Below are 23,338 nucleotides of genomic sequence, written 5' to 3'. Positions count from 1 at the left end.
TTCTGCTTCAACAATGGTCAAATAATTGGCCTATCCCTCGCTCTGGGGCCTGGGCCCCACCGCCTTAATTCGGCCCATATACACCTTGCTCCAACTTCAGTTTAGTTGAAAAATGCCAAGTTGTACAGGTGGTTCAGAAGCTCAACTTGAAAGGGAAGTTATAGGCTATTGATTACAGCGATCATTGTCCAGAAAAAGTGTGATTAGTAGAATAGTTAGTAGTTCTGTTTGCTGCTACCAGTAAGTCATCACTGTGCTTCACCAGTGCCATCTTCTCAGACACATGGGTCTACATATGGAGTCCATGTTGTGATGAGGGACAGAATTAGCATTTCATAAGGATTGAGGCCCAAGGGTCAAATTGGAAGTTGAAGCCTGTTGGCCAGAGCCCGGTTGTCTGTGAATTCTTATGGGTGCACTGGGGTAGTCGAAGCCTCAATGTCTGCATGCAAGTCCAAATCTGAGTCCCCCAGAGGCTGGAGGCCAAAAGAGGCGGCCTGTCTTGCAGTTAGAAGATTGTGTATGTGTGCAGGTGGGCGGGAGGAGCAGGACTTGTTTTTATGTTGTTGTTTTGTTGCTTGTTTGTTCTGTTTTGTTCTGCTGAGCATTGTGGGTGTTCTGTGTTGCCCTCAGCACGCCCTCTGGTGCATTGGCTGTTAATGCAAAACAACACAGTCACCATATTGTTTCAATGTATAAATGATAAACTTCAATCTCGAATCTTGAATCTTAAATAGGGTCTTTGAACTGAAAAATTGAGTGTTTCTCTGACCCGCTAAATATGTTCTGCATTTTCTGTGTTTATTTAAATGCAGCTCTTGTCCTCTAAATATTTTGTTTGTGGAAAACAGTCAAAAGTCACGACAGTGACATCTGCATCCTCCCATTACAAAGTTATTCTTCGTGCCCAACCTCACAGCCCGCCAGCAGCAATTATGTACGTTCCTTGGTAGTTGCACACCCTGTCTGCTGTGACCTCTTGCCTAGAAGCTGAGCCAATTCCTCTGAATCGAGAAAGCTAAGTTGTGCAACAGGTTTCACCCGTGCGGTGAGCCAGAATCGACTGCTGTGGTCAGACGTGGAATATAGCTTAATTTCAGTATGATCATTTATCACTGCCACTAGCTTCTATCAAGATTCTCTGAGTGACCCTGTGAAATGTGAGTTTAAATCCAGCTCCAAAGACTTCAATGCACAGTCTTTACTAAGACTCCTAGCAGATGATATGTTTACATCTGCTCCTTTCGGGTAATTCGTTTCTGTGTCCTCACTGTGCAAATGATCTGCTTCTGAGTTTGGGGCATGTTGTATAGAAAAAGAATCTTTGGTCATATCTTGAGGGAAATTGATTGAGTTCTTCCCAATATTCTGGTCAGCGTTTAATCTTAAAGGCAACACCTACGGACTTATTGAGTATGCCTGCAAGAAAATGAATCTCAGGGTTTTATATGGTGACGTAAATGTACTTTGATGATAAATTTACTTTGAACTTTGAATACCTGAAGAAAAACACACTGTAATTTTGAAAATGAACTTTAAAAAAAGTAAATTTTCTTCCTTTATTTTCTAGGAAAGTACTCAGAAATCAAGATAAAAGTGCTTTTCATTGTGAAGTAACACTATTTTCAGTTCCTAACATGGCAACACGTACACAATTTGACACTAAATTTACATTGACTTTGACGTTGTCCTAGATCTTCCTGTTCCTCTTTTTTTAGCTCGAACACTGGGTTCACTTTACCTCCATTCTTAAAACAATAAACATGTCAATTTTTCTCCTTCCTGCCATACTATCACTTACAGTAGACTCACACTTCAAAGTTCACAATGAACAGCAGATCACATCCACCGTGGTTTTTTTTATGATTGATGGTCTTATATAATCCCTTACTCTTTATAATTGTTGAATGGTGTCTCTTGTTGGATGTCGCGCCCCTGACCAACACACCAAAGCAAATTCTCAATGGGCACTATGGTAGCATAGCGGCTAGCACGACACTACTACAGCTCAGGGCATCAGAGTCTGGAGTTCAATTCCGGCATCCTTCCCAGGGTGCGTGGGTTTCCTCTCAGTGCTCCGGTCCATCCCACAGTCCAGAAATGTTCCAGTTAGTAGGTTAATTGGTCATTGTAAGTTGTCCTGTGGTTAGGCTAGGGTTAAATTGATGCATTGCTGGGTGTCATGGCTCGATGGACTGGAATGGCCTGCTCCACACTGTATCTCTAAAAAAAATTAAATGTAAATGTACTGTATATGGCAAATAAAGTGTATCCTTGATCTTTGTGAAGGATAATTGTTGGGAATAATCAGCCTTTGCTCCTCAGTTGACTTTGTTACATTGAGGTTAGTTTCGTCCCCAGAGGGGAACAGCTTCTGTCCCTCTGACATTAGGACATTAGATTTCTAAATGGACGTTGAATCCATTAACACTACCTCACTACTTGTTTTTCTCTTTTCGCACTACTTACTTAAATCCATATATATATATATATATTTAAGTAAGTATTTAGGTCATTTATGTTTTTTTATTATTATGTATTGCAATGTACTGCTGCCACATAACGACAAATTTCATGACACACGCCAGTGATATTAAACCTGACTCTTGATTCAGACCCGAGATGGTTCTCAGCTTGTTTTCTGATTGAAAGAAAATGATGTAAAACTCTTTCACAGTTTTCATCGTTTAACAGATTATTCCTTGCTCTCTTTAGTGTGAATTCCAGTTGTCCTTTTCTTAATGAACTTGCGTGTGGGTGTGGGTTACTAAGCAGTGAAGTGGATAATTAAATTCCGACTGCTACGCATCCTTGTGTGAATGTCAAGTCCATTTTGTTTGTGTCTTTGAATGACTTGTATTTCATTTTGTTCAGTTTACATTCTGCTTTAAAGGCTCATTGAGGAAAGGATCCCGCAACTTGTTGCACTAGGAAAGTTTAGTTGATTTTTATGTGTGAAGGACACAAAAATGTAGCGCAATGGTTAGCACAACACTTTGCAGTCCAGGCAACCAGGGTTCATTTCCTGAAGCTGCCTGTAAAGAGATTGTACGTGAATGTATGGGTATCCTCTGGGCACTCCAGTTTCCACACACAGTCCAAAAAAATACCAGTTGGTATGTTAATTGGTCATTATAAATTGTCCCATGATTAGGCTAGGATTAAATTGGGGATTTCTGGGCAATGTGGCTCAAAGGGACAGAAAACCGTGTTCTACGCTGTATCCCAATCAATCAATCAATTAATTAATTACTGCTTTCATTCTCAATGGGAGGGAGATGATTGGGAGAACTATCAATGACCAGTGTCCACAAAGTGTCACCGGAGCTTTTGGAAAGCATTGAGTTGGATCAGTCACCAGGACTGGATGAGATATACCCCAGGCTACTGTAGGAGGCAAGGAAGGAGATTGCTAAGCCTCTGGCAATGATCTTTGCAACATCAATAGGGATGGGAGAGGTTCCGGAGAATTGGAGATTTGCAGATGTTGTTCCCTTATTCAAGAAAAAGAGCAGAGATAGCCCAGGAAATTATAGACCAGTGAGTCTTATTTCAGTGGTTGGTAAGTCGATGGAGAAAATCCTGAGAGGCAGGATTTACGAACATTTGGAGAGGCATAATATGATTAGAAATAGTCAGCATGGCTTTGTCAAAGGCAGGTCATGCCTTATGAGCCTGATTGAATTTTTTGAGGATGTGACTAAACACATTGATGAAGGTAGAGCAGTAAATGTAGTGTATATGGATTTCAGCAAGACATTTGATAAGTACCCCATGCAAGGCTTATTGAGAAAGTAAGGAGGCAAGGGATCCAAGGGGACCTTGCTTTGTGGATCCAGAACTGGCTTGCCCACAGAAGGCAAAGAGTGGTTGTAGATGGGTCATGTTCTGCATGGAGGCTGGTGGCCAGTGGTGTGCCTCAGGGATCTGTTCTGGGACCCCTACTCTTTGTGATTTTTATAAATGACCTGGATGAGAAAGTGGAGGGATGGGTTAGTAAATTTGCTGATGACACAAAGGTTGGTGGTGGTGTGGATAGTATGGAGGGCTGTCAGAGGTTACAGTGGGACATCGATAGGATGCAAAACTGGACTGAGAAGTGGCAGATGGAGTTCAACCCAGATAAGTGCGAGATGTTTCATTTTGGTAGGTCAAATATGATGACAGGATGTAGCATTAATGGTAAGACTCTTGGAAGTGTGGAAGATCAGAGGGATCTTGGGGTCCAAGTCCATAGGACACTCAAAGCTGCTGTGCAGGTTGACTGTGGTTAAGGAGGCATACAGTGCATTGGCCTTCATCAACTATGGGATTGAGTTTAGGAGCCGAGAGGTAATGTTACAGCTATTTAGGACCCTGGTCAGACCCCACTTGGAGTACTGTGCTCAGTTCTGGTCACCTCACTACAGGAAGGATGTGGAAGCTATAGAAAAGGTGCAGAGGAGATTTACAAGGATGTTTCCTGGATTGGGGAGCATGGCTTATGAGAATAGGTTGAGTGAACTGGCCTTTTCTCCTTGGAGCGATAGAGGATGAGAGGTGACTGATAGAAGTTTATAAGGTGATGAGAGACATTGATCGTGTGGATAGTCAGAGGGTTTTTCCCAGGGCTGAAATGACCAACATGAGAGGGCAAAGTTTTAAGGTGCTTGGAGATGTACAGAGGAGATGTCAGGGGTAAGTTTTTTTACACAGAGAGTGGTGAGTGTGTGGAATGGACCGCCGGCGATGGTGGTGGAGGTGGATACAACAGGGTCTTTTAAGAGACTCCTGGATAGGTACATGGAGCTTAGAAAAATAGAAGGCTATGGGTAACCCTAAGTAATTTCTAAAGTAAGTACGTGTTCAGCACAGCATTGTGGGCTGAAGGGTCTGTATTGTGCTGTAGGTTTTCTATGTTTTGTATCTGGTCTCTTTGCTTTGCCACTTGGCTACTGGCAGAGCTTTTATTTATCTTGGTTAATGAGTACAATAAGGAAATGAAATATTTCTTACATTATAATTTTTCATCCAAAATGAGATCAGCATCATTCCATAGAATTCACTTATTTATTTGTTTATGAATACTGATACTCGGAAGCCTGTGTGGGGTAACTGTGGGCAAGAATTTGGGATTAGCTGAATTCATTCCCATTAGGAAGATTGAGATTAACGATTAGCCTTATTTGTCACATGTACATTGAAGTATAGAGCGAAATGTGTTGTTTTGTGTCAATGACCAGTGCAATCCAAGAAAGTCCTACTTCCGGTGCCAGCATCGCATGTCCACAACTCAATAACACTGACCATACATCTTTGGAACGTAGGAGGAAACTGGTGCACCCATGCGGCCGGACACTCAGCTTGTCGAGTCTGTGCTGACCATCAACTACCCACTTACAATAATCTTACACTGATCCCATCATCTCCTCCCAGCCTCAAGGTTTTACCCCACAACTACCCATGAGGGACAAATCACAAATAACCCATCGACCTGCACACTTTTTCGCTGTGGGAGGATTCTGAAGCCCACACCGACACCAGAAGGATGTGAAGATTCTACACTGGAATTTGCAGAGGAGAAAACGTGAACGTTTGTGAACATGACTGATGAGAAGATACACAGCACAAGATCTCCACACACACTCTAAGCTGCTTGAACACAGGAGATAACAGATTGTTTGCTCTGGCTGTTTTAGGAACAGAGTTAATCCATTGTCTACCTGCAGCTCAGATTCAGATTCATTTATCACATGTACAGTGAAGTGCATCGTTTGCATTAACGACCAACACAAACAAAGGGATGCAGCTCACTTGTGTGGCCACACATTCCAGCACCAACATAGCATGCCCACAGCGCTCGGCAGAACAACTCAGACAAAACAAATGACTAAACAACAACAGCATAACAAGACCCCTTTCTTCCTCCCACCCTCCTACATACAGGGACCGTCCTCCACCTCCAGACAGCCTCCAGTTTCCAGCCTTCCAGATTTCCGATCAACCCTCAGGCTCTGAGTTATAGTATTAACTCCAGAACTAGACCTATGACAGGATCCCCAACTGCTCTTGGGAAGAAATGGTCAGTGTGGTCTCAAAGAGGCTGTTTCCTCGCTGTGAGTCCCTCTGACCCCATGACTAGTGTGTAGTTACAATAAGTTGTTAGAAAAGCTAATATAATGTTCTTGTTTATTTCTCAAGGTAGTAACATCACAACATTAGCAACACGTTACACATGCCATGAAGCTGAACTCTTCATTTATTTTCAACCTTTGACCAACATTCTCTTTGTCAAAACATTGCCCTCCCTTTCTTCTCTCCCAGTTTGATCAGCTTTCTCTCTTTCCCAGTTCTGATGAAGGGTCATTGGCCTTTTTCTCTTTCCACAGATGCTGCCTGACCTGCTGAGTTTTCCAGCATTTTCTTATCTTGCTTGTTTAACTGGCATTTGTTCATCCCATCCAACCCAGATGAGCCATTACCTTGTTGACAGGGTGGATGGAGAGAGGATGTTTCCTCATGGGAGGGTCCAAGAACTAGGGCCATTGTTTAAAAAAATAAGGGGTCTCAGCACCTGTCAACCCAACATCCATCCACAGAGATTGATGACTTTCAACCACAGAGCGCTCCGACCACCAGCTCCTGCCCCTGACCTCTGACTCCCCCTTACCTCTGTCCCCAAGCTCCCTGTGCTGCCCCCATACCATCCCTGCAAATCTAAAGAGCAACTAAGTCTGAGCAATGATCTTGACAGACATCGCAGTTCAATGCCACCATTTAGAACCTGGCTTTATTAGCCACAATGAACTGTGATACAAAGTCAATTAGACATTTTATGTAGAAATTGGATGGTATTCTCATTAATAATTAAAGGTTATGAGACTAAAAATTCATTCCCAGTTGTATTCGAAATGCACTGTGTACCTGTGGTTGCCATTGGAAATTAATCTTGGAGACTCAACATTGCGATATTGCTGTTATGTGATGCGTTCAGCATTACCAGCTGGCGATGAATTTCTGGGTTGTAGGATTGAGCTGTTCTTCATCAAGATGCAGAGAGGGTATTGTTTTGGTAGCCTACTTACTTTTGTATGTCTAATGGTGCAAATTGTCTGGGTCTAGATAGAAAAATACTACAAATCCAGAGGATAGAATATATGCACACTGGCCACTTTATTAGGTACCCCCTGTCTGTTTATGGTGTACTGCTGTTGTAGTCCATGCATTTCAAAGTTCGATCCGTTGTAGATTCTTCAATGTTGTGCGTTCAGAAATGTTCTTCTGCACACCACTGTTGTAATGTGTGTTTGTTTGAGTTACTGTCGCCTGTTTGTCAGCTTGAACCAGGCTAGCCATTTCTCTCTGACCTCTCTAATTAACAAAGCATTTTCGCCTTCAGAACTGCCACTCACTGTATAGAAACATAGAAACACAGAAGACCTACAGCACAATACAGGCCCTTTGGTCACAATGCTGTGCCGAACATGTACTTACTTTAGAAATTAAGTAATCCTAGGGTTATCCTTAGCCCTCAATTTTTCTAAGCTCCATGTATCTATCCAGGAGTCTCTTAAAAGACCCTATTGTATCAGCCTCTACCACCGTCGCCGGCAGCCCATTTCACGCACTCACCACTCTGCATAAAAAACTTACCCCTGACATCTGCTCTGTACCTACTCCCAAGCACCTTAAATCTGTGCCCTCCCATGTTAGCCATTTCAGCCCTGGGAAAAAGCCTCTGATTACCCACATGATCAATGCCTCTCATCATCTCATACACCTATATCAGGTAACCTCTCATTCTCTGAAGAGAATTTTCCAAGGAGAAAAGGCCGAGTTCACTCAACCTATTCTCATAAGGCATGCTCCCCAATCCAGGCAACATCCTTGTAAATCTCCTCTGCACCCTTTCTATAGTTTCCACATCCTTCCTGTAGTGAAGCGACCAAAACTGAGCACAGTACTCCAAGTGGAGTCTGACCAGGGTCCTAAATAGCTGTAACATTACCTCTCGGCCCTTAAACTCAATCCCACGGTAGATGAAGGCCAATACACAGTATGCCTTCTTAACCACAGAGTCAACCTGCATAGCAGCTTTGAGTGCCCTATGGACTTAGACACCAAGATCCCTCTGATCCTCCACACTGCCAAGTCTTACCATTAATACTATATTCTGCCATCATATTTGACCTACGAAAATGAACCACCTCACAACTTATCTGGGTTGAGCCCCATCTGCCACTTCTCAGCCTAGTTTTGCATCCTATCAATGTCTTGCTGTAACCTCTGACAGCTCTCCACACTATCCACAACACTACCAACGTTTGTGCCATCAGCAAATTTACTAACCCATTCCTCCACTTTCTTATCCAGGTCATCTATAAAAATCACAAAGAGAAGGGGTCCCAGAACAGATCCCTGAGGCACACCACTTGTCACCGACCTCCATGCAGAATATGACCCGTCTACAACCACTCTTTGCCTTCTGTGGCAAGCCAGTTTTGGATCCACAAAGCAATGTCCCCTTGGATCCCATGCCTCCTTATTTTCTCAATAAGCCTTGCATGGGGTATCTTATCAAATGCCTTGCTGAAATCCATATACACTACATCTACTGCTCTTCCTTCATCAATGTGTTTAGTCACATCTTCAAAAAAGTTCAATCAGGTTCGTAAGGCAGGACCTGCCTTTGACAAAGCTATGCTGACTATTCCTAATCATACTATGCCTATCCAAATGTTCATAAACCCTGCCTCTCAGGATCTTTTCCATAAACTTACCAACCACTGAGGTAAGACTCACTGGTCTATAATTTCCTAGGATATCTCTACTCCGTTTCTTGAATAAGGGAACAACATCTGCAACCCTCCACTCTTCCGGAACCTCTCCTGTCCCCTTTGATGATGCAAAGAACATTGCCAGAGGCTCAGCAATCTCTTTCCTTGCCTCCCCCAGTAGCCTGGGGTACATCTTGACTGGTCCCTGAGACATCTAACTTGATGCTTTCCAAAAGCTCCAGCACATTCTCTTTCTTAATGTCTATATGCTGAAGCTTTTCAATCTGCTGTAAGTCATCCCTACAATCACCAAGATCCTTTTCCATAGTGAATACTGAAACAAAGTACTCATTAAGCACCTCAGCTATCTCCTCCGGTTCCATACACACTTTTCCAATGTCACACTTGATTTGCCCTATTTTCTCACATCTTATCCTCTTGCTCTTCACATATTTGTGGAATGCCTTGGGGTTTTCCTTAATCCTGCTCTCCAAGGCCTTCTTGTGGTCTCTTCTGGCTCTCCTAATTTCATTCTTAAACTCCTTTCCTGCTACCCTTATAATCTTCTAAATCTCTATCATTACCTCTTTTTTTTGTGTTTCACACCATTTTCTGTAAACTCTAGAGAGTGTTGTGCATGAAAATCCCAGCAAGTCAGCAGTTTCCAAGATACTCAAACTACCCCGTCAAGCACCAACAATCATTCCATGGTCAGAGTTACTTAGATCACATTTCTTTCCCCATATTTGGTCTGAACAACAACTGAATCTTTCGACCATGTCTGCATGCATTTATGCATTGAGTTGCTGCTTCATGATTAGATATTTGGATTAATGAACAAGTGTTCAGGTGTACCTAATAAAGTAGCCACTAAGTGTAGAACTGTACAGTTTAGGAACAGGTCCTTCACCCCACAATGTCTGTGCTAACCACACTTTAGACTAATCCCATCTGTCTGCACAAGATCCATATCGCATTATCCCCTGCATGTTTATGAAGTGGACATCTACAGAAGGTGAGGCCTCAACAAGGCGGCATCCTTAATTAAGGACCATCACCATCCAGGACAAGCCCTCTTCTCATTGTTACCGTCGGGGAGAAAGTCCAGGAGCCTGAAGACACACAATCAATGTTTTAGGAATAACTGCTTCCCCGCTGATCAGATTTCTGAATGGCCCATGAACCCATGAACACTACCTCACTTTTTGCACTACTCATTTATTCTTGTAATCTATAGTAATTCTTATGCATTGCACTGTACTGCTGCCGCAAAACAACAAATTTTATGACATAGTTCAGTGATATTAAACCTGATTCTGATTATGTTCAAAAAGTTCAAAGTAGATTTATTATCAATGTACAAATAGTTTATTATCTACTACCTTGAGATCCATTTTCTTGTAGGCACTTACAGGAGAAAGGAAGTACAATCGAATTTTACGACAGACAATCAGTGTGCAAAAGAAGACTGGCTGTGCAAGTAGAAATAGTACAGAGAGTATGAGTTGTAAAGAGTCCTTGAAAGTGAGTCTGAAGGCCGTAGGCTCAGTTCCAAGTGCTGTAGTGGTGATTCAAGTTATCCACGTCGGGGAAACCCGATACTGTTCCTCAACCTTGTGGAGTGGGACAAAAGCATAAATACTTCTAAAGGTTTGCTATTGTATCTGCTTCCCCTAGTAGCATATTCATAATGTGTAAATAAAAAAAATTGCCCTGGAAATCACCTTTAACCATTACCATTACTTGCATAAGTAAATAGAAACTGTAGAAATTGTTTACTGCGGTGTCATATCACTGGGTCCAATCTGTGTTTGTTTTCACCTTTATTTCCTTCAGTCCTTAATAATGATTGTTGATTCCCCTTCCCCCCTCCCCTCTTCATCTATTCCCTACTCTGTCCTTTTACTTCTTCTCACTTGCCTGTTGCCTCCCCCTGAGTACCCTCCTCCGACCCTTCCTCCTATGGTCCACTCTCCTCTGCTGTCAGATTCCTTGCTGCCCAGCCCTTTATCTTTCCTACCACCTAGCTTTACCTATCACTTTTGGCTACCTTCCTTCTCATCCCCCAACCTTTTTATTCTGGCGTCTTGCCCCACTTCCTTCTCAGTCCTGAAGAAGGGCCTGAAACATTGACTGTTTAATCATTTCCACAGATCACTGCCTGACCTGTTCAGTTTCTCCACCATTTTATGTGTGTGTTGCAAATGACTGTTGTAGTTTCAATTCAGGACAGTCATTAGCACATCCACCTGCCACTTATCAAGAGGTATTTTGCTTTTCATCATAACAGGATACTATTCTGAGTAGTGAAATAGGTGATCTTTTTGATTGGCTGGGTGGTACCTTGGGCAATGAATTGTCTTCTTTTTAGTATTAGGTTCACACCATGTTGCAAATATTGATGTCTCATTTGTCTTGTGATTTGGTGACTTTAAGCATTAAATTCAATCCACATTGCATTCATTTCATTACATGGTGTGAATGTACAGTATTGTTGTACAGCTATATGTTAGTGTAACTTCCAATACAGCAAATCTGCAAGTGGCTTCACCCATAAGAATCTGCCTTTCTGTGATATAAAAATCAGAAAAAAGGACAGTTGCTAGAAATATGTTTTTAAATGCCATTCCTAAATAGAACAGTCAATGTATTAGGTTGTAAATTAATTTTCAGATCTTTAGAAATTGTAGAAAATAAAGATTTCCAAAAAGATTTTAATGAAGGACATGACCAGAACTTATGTGACAAAGTGGCTACTTCAGTTTTACATCTATCGCAGTAATTGTCTATGTTAGGAAATATTTTGGATCGTCTCTCCATTGTTAAATAATAACGGTAAACAATCTTGAATTGAATTAAATAGTGATTAGCACATATCGAAGAAGAATTGACCATTTTCAGAACTCGCAACCAATCTTTGTTAACAAAGATCATATTAAGTTCTCTCTCCCAATCTTGTTTAATCTTTAGTGAGAGGTTATCTTTTTGTAGTAAAAATAAATTTTGACATTGACTGTTCTATTTGGAATAGTTCCGCATCATATTCAGGGTATTTCATCTTCAGACCAACATGTAATTGCATTTGTTACATTGTTGGCAAGAAGGGCTATTTTATTAAAATGGAAGGATACCTCTGTCCGTACATTAATTCAATGGTTTTCTCAAGTAATGTTATATCTTAGTTTGGAAAAAATTAGTAGAACTTTTGATCCTCAATTTGATTTTGAGAGAAGATGGGGTCTTTTGCGAAATATTATCATTTAATTTGAATTATTTTATATGGTTTCCTTCCAATTTTATTTTATATAAACATGAATTGGCAGTTGATGATTCTTCTTTATATATATATGGATGACGGTAAGTCGTATTGCTCTGGGAGTTGGTTCCTAATGGGTTTTTTTTCCTTCTTTTTTTCTTTTTCTTTCTCTTGTAGTTAGTGGGGTTTCTTTTTTAGGAAGTTGGGGTTCTCTTTTTTCCTTCTTTTCTTTATGAAAAATATTTTTTATTATCCTTTTTTGAAAAGTTTTTTTCTTCAGCTTTATTAATTGTAAGCATATCAACTTGTTGAAGTTTTGTATCATTTTATAGCTGTAGAAGATTATGTATCAATAAAAAGATTCTAAAAATGAAATAAATGCCATTCCCTCCCTCTGGCGCCCCTCTTCATCTCTTTCTGCCATGGTACACTCTCCTCACCTATCAGCGATCTTCTTCTTTAGCTCTTTACTTTTTCCACCTATCACTTCCCAGCTTCTCACTTCACCCCCTCTCCCCCTGCAACTATCCACCTTCCACATCACCTGCTCTCACCTATCACCTTGTATTCCTTTCCCTCCCCCACCTTCTTATTCTGGCTTCTTCCCCCTTTCTTTCCAGTCATGATGAAGGGTGGCTACCCAAAATGTCAGCTGTTCATTCCCCTCCACAGATGCTGCCTGACCTGCTGAGTTCCTCCAGCATTTTGTATGTTGCTCTGGATCTCCAGTATCTGCAGAATCACTTGTGTTCAGAAAAGGCTGGATATATTCTCCATTTCAGGATGCATTGTGGGAAGACAAACGGAACCCATGTTTCAGCTCAAAAACCCTTTATAAAAGGGCATTTGACCTGAAATATTAATTGTTTCTCTTCCCTGAGATGTTGCCTGACCTGCTGACTGAGATGTTGCATATACTTTAAAATATATCAAATAAACAAGATAAGATATAGCATGCTTCTGAGAAAGGTGACTTAGTTTTGACATTGAGTATAGTGGCACTTATCTTCAGTATGTGCAGCATGTTTATTTGGCACGTTAGAATAACTCCAGTGTTTTCCAGCTGATTATCTTGCTCAGATTGACATGAAGGTTCACTCTATTTTCTTTGTACTTGTTTTCGGCTTGCATTCTGTTCTTGAACCATCCTGCACAGCCCTAATCACTGCCTCAGTATATCAGCACTATTTATGTACGTGGTGATACAGTACGCAGTCGGCCCCTCGAGTCACGCCACCCCAGCAACCCCCGACAAACCCTAACCCAATCACCAGACAATTTACAATGACCAGTTAACCAACCCGGTCCATCATTCGACTGTGGGAGGAAACAGGGGACCTGGGGAAAATCCACACATTCCACTGGGAGGATGTACAGAGACCCCTCAGAGAATGGCACTGGAGTTGAACTCCAAACTCCAGAACGCCCAAAACTGCAAGAGTGTCATGGCTTCCACATGCACCGTTTTACACTGCAATTAACTTTGTTTTGTTTCCTTTTATTTTAATTGTGCTCTTCGTTATAGAGTCACACAATACTACAGCACAGCAACTGGTCCTTTGGCCCATCTAGTCCATGCCAAACTGTTATTCTGTCTAGTCCCATTGGCCTACAACTGGACCACAGCCCTCCCTTCCATTCTCTTATTCAATTTTATCTCAAATATTGAAATCAAACCCACATCTACCACTTTCGCAGGCAACTCATTCCACACTCTCACCAGCCTCATTTCACGTTTAACCTTTATCCCATGACCACTAGTTGTAGTCCCACCCAACCTCAGTGGAAAATGCCTGCTTGCATTTACTGTATATATACCCCTCATAATTATATTTTCCTCTATCAGATCTCTCCTCATTCTCCTCCACTCCAGGGAATAAAGCCTAATGTATCCTACTTTTCTCTTTTACTCAGGTCCTCAAGTTCTGGCAATGTTTTTGTAATTTTCTCTGCACTCTTTCAACCTTATTTCCATCTTCCCTGTCGGTAGGTGACCAAAACTGTACACAATATTCAAAATCTGGCCTCACCAATGTTTTATAGAATTTCAACATAACATCCCACCTTCTATATTCATTACATAGATTTATAAAGGCCAATGTGCCAAAAGCTTTCTTTACAGCCCTATCTACCTGTGCTGCCACTTCCAATGAATTATGGATCTGTATTCCCAGATCCCTCTGTTCTACCACACTCCTCAGTGCCCTACCCATGAACTCCAGTTTTAATCTCACCAGCCCTGATTACATTTACCCTATCTATCTCCTCATAATTTTGTATAACTCTATCAAATCTCCCCTCAGTCTCCTACACTCTAGGGAATAAAGTTCTAAATTTAACTCGGCTCCTCAAGTCCTGGCAATATCTTTGTAAATTTTCTCTGCACTGTACTGTTGTATAATTCTGTTTTCTTGAGAACGTTGTGTTTTTGTTTACTTATTTGTTGAGAGACAGCACAGAATAGGCTTTTCCGGCCTTTCGAGCCATGCCATCCGGCAATTCCTGATTTAACCGTCGCCTAGTCAGGGAACAATTGACAACATTGAGGGGATTGACTGGAAGTCCCTACAAAGGACTATGAGAGTGGCCAAGAGGATCATAGGGGTCTCCCTACCATCCACCAGTGACATTTATCAGGAGCGCTTAGTACTATCACTAAACCCTTGGTATTATCAAGGATCCCACCCAACCATCCAGCATCCTGTTTGACTTTCTACCATCAGGCAGGAGACTCCGATGCATAAAAACAGAACGATCAGGATGAGAAATGGTTTCTTCCCTCAGGCTGTTAGGCTTCTGAACTCCCTGCTGCATTGTATTCAAAGTGTCACTGGTTAATGTTCTGTATCTTACAATATTTAATTTATGCACTTTACTTTGTTTATTTATGTGTAATTCATTTGTAGATTTTATTCTTACTTTCCTAAGTTATTGTGTGCTATGTGTACTACTGTGCTTTACACCCTGGTCTGGAGAAATGTTATCTCCTGTGATGGTATACACATATATAGTTAAATGACAATGAACTTGACTTGACAATTAACCTACCAACTGGTACATCTTTGGACTGTGGGAGGAAACCCACGCAGTGAGGGAAGAAGGTGCAATCTGCTTATAGGAAAGGCAGGAATTGAACTCAGGTTGCCTGTACTGTAAAGTGTGGTGCTAACTACTATGTGCCTGCTATCTAATGCTATGTGCCTGTGAAGCTGCTGCAACTTTTTATTATACTTGAGCACATGACAATAAACTCGACTGTGACTTACCACATTAGGAAAAAGGAAGCAGCTGATGGTGGTCCAGTATCTTTGATATAATTTCTACTTCCAGTCTGCGCTGTGCTCAAGTGAAGTCACAGTTGAGTTTATTGTCATCTACTCAAGTCCAATAAAAAGTTACAGCGGCTTCACAGGCACATCATGCTTATCATTCTGACATTTCACACTATCCAGTGCATACAGTATAACAGCACACTCTTATCTCACTCTGACTGCATATTTGATGTGGTGTGTGTCAGAGAAATGCAAGACTATTTCGTTATCTAATACAGTGTATGCACTTGTTTCTTGGGGGCACCACCATAGCATAGCATTCAGCATGGTCCTATTGCAGTTCTGGGTTCATTTCATAAGAGCTGTGTATGTTCTTCCCTGTGAATGCATGTTTTTTAAATTTTATTGAGATACGGCACAGAACAGGCCCTTCTGGCCCCATATACACAGTGCTGTTTGTAAAATGTCCCATGATTAGGCAGGGTTAAACATGTGGGTTCCTGGGCAGTGCGGCTCGTTGGGTCGAAAGGGCCTGTTCCGTGCTCTCTAAATTAATTAATTAGATCCTGCATCTAAATCCTCTATCTGAGGTTCAGAATTTATTTCTCGTGTCCTGTCATGAGCTTTTCTTCAAAGGACTGCGTACATGTCCTTTGGTATTGGTTTATTATTGTCACACGAACAACGATAACAGTGAAAAGCTTGTCTTGCGTACTGTTTATACAAATCATGTCATTGCCAACCCAACTGAGCTAGAATAAGGTGAAGGAAATGACAATGCAGCATAAAGTGTAAAAGGTACTGAAAGCGTGCAGTGCAGGTAAAGATAACGAGGTAGACTGAGAGGCCAAAAGTCCATTGTACTGTACAAGAGGTCCATTCAAGAGTCTGATAACAGTGGGACAGAAGCTGTCCTTGAGCTGGTGACATGAGCTTTCAGGCTATCACTCCTGAGTACGTAATGAACCATATTTTTAGAACATAGAACAGTACAGTTTGGTTGTGCCAACCATTTAAACTACTCCAAGATCAATCTAACCCTTCACTCCCACATAACCCTCCATGTTTCTAACATCTGTGTGCCTATCTAAGAGTCTCTTAAATGTCCCTAATGTATCTGCCTGTACCACCAACCCCTTGCAGTTCATTCCATGCACTCATCACTCTCTGTGTAAAAAAACACATCTCTGACATCCCCCCCCCCCATATTTTCCTCCAATCACATTAAAATCATGCACCCTCAATTTTTCTCTGTCCTGGTAAAAGTTCTCTCGCTGTCCACTCGATCTTTGCCTCTAAATGTTTGTTGACGTAGATAGGATTTGTAATGGGCATTAGCTGCAATTTAATCTACCAAAATGTGTTGTGCTTTACCAATTCCTTTCCTGCCTTTCAATGACATTAGAACAGTTATAACTCGCTTTACTGCTGTTGTGAAAGCTTCACAGAGGAAGCAGTCTTCAGCTGTGACGTTTGTCGGGCTGCCTGGTGAACACTGACCGTGAAATTGAGAGTATAGGTGACTGGATGCTGTTCTCTATTGATCTGTTGCAAGTTAGCCAGGTTGTTGCTATTTAGTATTGTAGGTGTGATGTCTGCAGAGCTTCTTTTTAAAGGACACACCACAATGCAAGCCGCATTCCATGTAGAGGGGAAACTTTCTACTAATTATATAAAATTGTAGTGTGATACAGTACAGAATCAGAACCTTTGGCCAGCTTTGTCCATGCAAATCATTGAATGCCTATCTCTCATCCTTGGTCAGTAGCCTTCGAAGTGGATGCAGAGAGTGAGGGTGCAAGATTTTCCCCGTCTCCTCCCCATCAAGTTACCCCTTGTTCTCTCCACCTTTGTCCTTGTCCGCAGCAGCTTTCTCAATTTTCCACTTCCAAGGGTCATTGACCTCCAACTCCAACTCCATGCTCCTCCTCTCCGCAGATGTTGGGTAGCCTTCTGAGTATCTCCAGCATATTCTGATTTTACTTCAGAATCAGTGAAAAACTACAAATCAAGATGGACAAACAACTAATATGCAAGACAAGACAAGCTGTGCATATACAAAAACAAATAAATAAATACTGAGATAGGGAGATAGATAAATAAATAATTCTGAGAACATGAGTTGTAGAGCTCTTCAAAGTGAGTCGATAGGTTGTGGAATCAGTTTAGAGTTGAGGTGAGTAAAGTTATTCACGCTGTCCAACGTTGATGGTTAAAGGGTGATAACTGTTCCTGAACCTGGTGGTGTGGGTCCTGAGGTTCTTTCACCTCCTTCCTGATGGCAGCAGTGGGAAGAGAGCATGGCCTGGATGGTGGGGTCCTTGATGATGGATGCTGCTTTCCTATGGCAGTGCCCCTTGTAAGTGGGTAGGGAGGGATTTTCCTGTCACAAACAAGAGAAAATCTGCAGATGCTGGAAATCCAAGCAACACACACGAAATGCTGGAGGAACTTAGCAGGCCGGGCAGCAGCTAAGGAAGAGAAAAAGCAGTCCTCCAGTCCTGTTAAAGGGTCTCAGCTTGAAATGTCAGCCATACTTTTTTCCATAGCTGCTGCCTGGCCTGCTGAATTCCTCCAGTATTTTGTGTGTGTTGCTCGGGTTTTTCTGTGATGAACTGGCCTGTAATCCGTTATTTTCTGTAGGCTTTTCCATTCTTGGGCTTTGGTGCTTCCATGCCTGGCCATGAGGATATGTTGAGCATGTGGCTTGATCCATGCTTTGATGTTTATTGGAATAGGCCCTTCCAGCCGTGCTGCACCAGCAACCCCAAATAATTCTAACCTAATCACAAGATGATCAATTAACCTACCTGGTATGTCTTTGGACTGTGGAAGGAAACCTGATCATCTAGGAAAAAACCCACGTATTCCAAGGGAAGGGCATAGAGACCCCTTACAGAATGGCGCCAGAATTGAACTCCAAACTCCAGAATACCCTGTGCACTAATAGCGTCACACTAACTGCTACGCTACCGTGACACAGCATGTTACGAAAAATACTCTATCATCTGCGTATGTACACAACACAACCAGAACCTGTATGCTTGCACTAAAAATGTTTCTATTTAATGTGGTGTATTTGATTTGCTGCAGTTACATTGTCAGATATAGTATTATCTTATTAGGTGTGCTATCTGTAATCATAGCAATGTCTATACCCAATGGAAGTGAAGCATTATGTTGGATGCCACATCTACCAATTGCAATCGTTACACCTGGTGACAGTACAATACTTTAGATACAAGAGACTGCAGATGATGCAACACAAAAGCAGCAAAGGAACTCAGCGGTCAGACACCATCTAGGCAGGGAAATGAACAGTTGACTTTTCCAGTCCACAGGGGTTTTGACCTGAACGGAGTCTTTGGTGTTACTTTGTTGTTATTTTGTTTTGAATGTAGGGTGCAGACATGACAATGCTTGCATTCAATGACAGCACAGTACTTACATTTTTAATGCAGTGTGCAACCTGCAATTTCTTCACTCAGTGACACTGTAATATTTACGTTTGGACTGCAGTATGCACAAATCACAGTGCTAGCATTGAGTGACAGTACAGTGGTTATGTTTAATGCTAGGTGCACACATTAAATCTAGCGGCAGTATAATATTTCCTGCTTTGAATTGTCTGGATCCAATGACAGTGATTTATGCATACTGGATGTTCTGTCTGCACGTTATAATGTCCATAAATGTTGACAATGCACTGCACAGAATGCCCTCTAAATACTTTGCATTGTCTGCACCTAGTGACAGTACAATATAGAGTACATTTAATGCAGTGCGTGCACTTTGTACCTAGTGGCAGCATATTGTCTGCATTGAATGCTGTACACACACATTGCAGTGTTTACATATGCTGACAATATACTATTGATAATGCAACATCGAATGCATTGTGCACACCTTGCGTGGTTGACATCCAGTGACAGTATAACATTGAATGCAGTGCGCACACGTTGCATTGACATCCAGTGACAGTACCACATTGAATGCAGTGCGCACACGTTGCACTGTTGACATCCAGTGACAGTATAACATTTTATGCAGTGTGCACATATTGCTTTGTTGACATCCAGTGACTATAACATTGAATGCAGTGCGCACACGTTGCACTGTTGACATCCAGTGACAGTATAACATTTAATGCAGTGTGCACATATTGCATTGTTGACATCCAGTGACTATAACATTGAATGCAGTGCGCACATGTTGCATTGTTGACATCCAGTGACTATAACATTTTATGCAGTGTGCACATATTGCATTGTTGACATCCAGTGACTATAACATTGAATGCAGTGCGCACATGTTGCATTGTTGACATCCAGTGACTATAACATTTTATGCAGTGTGCACATATTGCTTTGTTGACATCCAGTGACTATAACATTGAATGCAGTGCGCATACGTTGCATTATTGACATCCAGTGACTATAACATTGAATGCAGTGCGCACATGTTGCATTGTTGACATCCAGTGACTATAACATTGAATGCAGTGCGCACATGTTGCATTGTTGACATCCAGTGACTGTAACATTGAATGCAGTGCGCACATGTTGCATTGTTGACATCCAGTGACTGTAACATTGAATGCAGTGCACACATGTTGCATTGTTGACATCCAGTGACTGTAACATTGAATGCAGTGCGCACATGTTGCATTGTTGACATCCAGTGACTGTAACATTGAATGCAGTGCGCACATGTTGCATTGTTGACATCCAGTGACTGTAACATTGAATGCAGTGCGCACATGTTGCATTGTTGACATCCAGTGACTGTAACATTGAATGCAGTGCGCACATGTTGCATTGTTGACATCCAGTGACTGTAACATTGAATGCAGTGCGCACATGTTGCATTGTTGACATCCAGTGACTGTAACATTGAATGCAGTGCGCATACGTTGCATTGTCTGCACCCGTTGACTTGCTTCCAGGTGAGCTGCGGCTCGCGCTCACGTTCTGACTGCAGCAAACAGGACTATTCCAGTGTCTCCGTGAATTTGGAGGGGGTGGGTCTTTATATGACTTCCAATCCTATCTTGGTGATACACATTTTAAAGTTGACAAACAAAATAAAGCCAAGATATTTAAAAATAATTAATTCATAATGAGTTGCTGACAAACCAGCACTTCCACAGAATATTTGTATTTGGGGAACGGGAACTGGCCCCCCCCCCCCGCTGACCTTATTTTCAAAGGCCGGTTTGCAGCAGCAGAACGAGAGGCAGCGCAGTCCGGTGAATCGAGCAGCGCGCCGGGCAGGAAATCGAGCGGATCGCGCGGCGAATCAATCGAGCACCGCGCGGAGCGGAGGCAGTGCGCGGGAGGCCAGGGGCTCGGCGCCCGGCAGCGCCTCTGTCAGAGCGGAGCGGAGCAGCGCAGCGCAGGGCAGGGCAGGGCAGGGCAGGGCAAAGCGGATTGCGACCTCGCTGTTAATTCGCATCTTGTGTCTGTGCCCCTCTTCCTGACCCAGGTGCAAGGCTCGGTGGAAGGCATGCTGGAGAAGCTGGAGCTGGATGATGAAGGTGAGAGTCGATTCACGGCCCCGATGTGGGTATCGCCGACAGCAGGGGCACCTCTCCTGCCCCTGAGCTGGGTGCTGCTTCGATCCACCCTCCTTTGTTCTCTTCCTATTCATTCCCTTCCCTCTTTCATTCACCCCTTTCTTCCTCATTCACTCCATCGCAGTCTCTTTCTCATTCACTCACCCACCTCTCAGTGCGTCCTCCCTTCTCGTTCACTCCCTTCCCTTTCACCCTCTCCCCTTATCCTTAATGACTCCCCCCTCATCCTTTCCTCCTAGATCAGCCCCCTCCTCTCCAATCACTCCTTCCCTCCTTAATCCCCTACTCCTCAATCAATCCCTCTTTTCCTTATCTCTTCCCTGATCACTCCCTTTCCTCCCCAGTCACTCCTCCTTGATCCCCTCATCCTCTCCTCCTCGATCCTCTCATGTTTCCCCTTCTCGATCCCATCGACCTCAAGCACTCCCTGCCTCTTCAATCACTCGCTCCCCACCTCCTCCTCAGTCTCCTGCACCCCTCCTCAATCACTTGTTCCTTCCTCATCCCTGCGACCCCCCTCCCTGTCCCCTCAACCCCCTTCCTGTCCCCTCAGCCCCCCTCCCTTTGTCCCCTCAACGCCCCTCCCCTCCATCCTCTCAAACACCTCCCCTGTCCTCTTGAGCCCCCTCCCAGTTCTCATGAATCCCTCCATCCTCTCGACCCCACCTCCTTGTCCCCGTGACACCCTGTCCCATTAACTCCAACCCGTCTTTGTTCAGTCCTCTCCTCCATCAGTCCCTTTCTTCAACTTTTTTCCAAATATTGTGTGTAAGATAAGTGGTTGGCTCAGATTCAGGCCATGTTATTTTAGTTTTTGCCCATATGTATCTCTAAGGTGAACAACCATTTTAAGAGGAAATTGTAGGCATTTGTTCTTCCCTTCCCTCATATAACCCTTCCCTGCCCCTACTCTCACAGTCCCTCTCTCCACCCCCCCCCCCCACACTTCCTTGTGCTTGCTCTCCTTCTCTCTTCTCCTCACCCTTGCTGGCTTCCACCTCCTCGCCTCCCTCCACCCCTCCTCATTCTTCTGCACCCCAGCCACATTACAAACGTGTGTGTGATCTATGGCTGGTGTAAGTTCAATTCAGGCAATTTGAAGTAGTGATCATACATAAACTTAATGTGAGTGGTGTTTGCTGAGGTGCAGTGCATCTGCTTTCCCCCTTTCTTGTAGCTTATATTTTTTGATAATTTCCCTTTTATTTGTTTGTTACTGCATCTGTTCCTCCCATTCATATATTCAGCTGAGTCTGTGTCACTAGGAATATTTAATGAACAAATACAAGGAAATCTGCAGATGCTGGAAATTCAAGCAACACGCACAAAATGCTGGTGGAACGCAGCAGTCAGTTAGTCCTGACAAAGGGTCTCGGTCCGAAATGTGGACAGCGCTTCTCCCTGTAGTTGCTGCCTGACCTGCTGAGTTCCACCAGCATTTTGTGTGTGTTGCTTGAGTATTTAATGAATACAGTTTTTGATATGGATTATGTTACAGTTTTGCTTCTGAAATACTTTGTCTATGGGTTAGGCAGAAGGATTTAGATTTACTGCTGCTCTTCCGTCTGACTTACTCTGCTGCTTACATTCTGTTAGTAATGCTGTGAAGTGTTGCTAGCCATCACCGTGATTGAGCAAGGGCTGTGAATTCTAATTGGAAGGAAAGGATGTGCTTATGTGTGGTGTAAAATCATTGATGGATTAAAGAACTAATTGTGTGATTTTCTGAAAAGGAGCCTCTTACTTTTTCCCTGAAGCTGCAAAACCAAAGCAGATGACTCATAAGATGTCAGCTAGAACTGCAGTATTTATGAAATGCTAATCTTCCAGAAAAAGGAAAAAACGAGATTTAGAAGTGCCAGATTTAATAGGAAGCCAGGGTAATCATTAGCTCTGGGTCAAATGCTGGATAAAACCAGCCAAGACCTTGTCAAAAAATGCAATCTCATTGAAAAGCATAATTCCTGCTTTGCCATGGCCACTTCCTTTTAAGAGGATGGAGACATTTATTTCCTTTCTAAACATAAACCTACTTTGTTTCTGGCTTAGCTTACATTGTTAAATAAATTTGACATTTTACTGCAAGCCCTAAAAGTCAAAGGAGAAGCTGATACTGGATAAAAATTGGTTTTTGATCAAGATTCCCTTTCAGTTTTGAAGGATTTTTACATATTGAAATTCCCTAAGACTGCTTGCAGGTATTAAGCAAATTCTGTCCAATATACTTCAACTTTAAAATATGTAAGTGGAATACTTGGTAATATCTTTGTGCGTATTTGTGTATAAATATGTTACATTATGTATGGACACACACACACACACACACACACACACACACACACACACACAGTTTTACATTTATTGGCTTCAATCAGCATAGCTGTTAAGCCTCAGAATGAAGCCGTGAATGGGCTAATGAATTAAACCAATTCTTCAATAGATTTGACAATTGCCCTCCTGTTCACACCCCCCTCAGCAC

At 42.5% G+C, this 23,338-nt stretch overlaps 1 protein-coding gene across 5 annotated transcripts in view; it reads left to right on the top strand.

The window, feature by feature from the left end:
* The window catches only part of LOC132395348 (5'-AMP-activated protein kinase subunit gamma-2), a 526,748-nt gene that overhangs the window by 377,245 nt on the left and 126,165 nt on the right, over nucleotides 1-23,338 (top strand). For all 5 annotated transcript variants that reach the window (XM_059971827.1, XM_059971826.1, XM_059971828.1 and 2 more), the window contains one exon: nucleotides 20,769-20,820. In XM_059971827.1, the coding sequence (XP_059827810.1) occupies nucleotides 20,769-20,820 (52 nt within the window). The remainder of the gene's footprint in view (nucleotides 1-20,768; nucleotides 20,821-23,338) is intronic.

This window comes from Hypanus sabinus, chromosome 6 (assembly GCF_030144855.1).
Source record: "Hypanus sabinus isolate sHypSab1 chromosome 6, sHypSab1.hap1, whole genome shotgun sequence".
In the NCBI taxonomy this organism is placed as follows: domain Eukaryota; kingdom Metazoa; phylum Chordata; class Chondrichthyes; order Myliobatiformes; family Dasyatidae; genus Hypanus; species Hypanus sabinus.
Note: the sequence above shows the minus strand (reverse complement) of the source record. Positions and strands in the feature narration are given on the sequence as shown.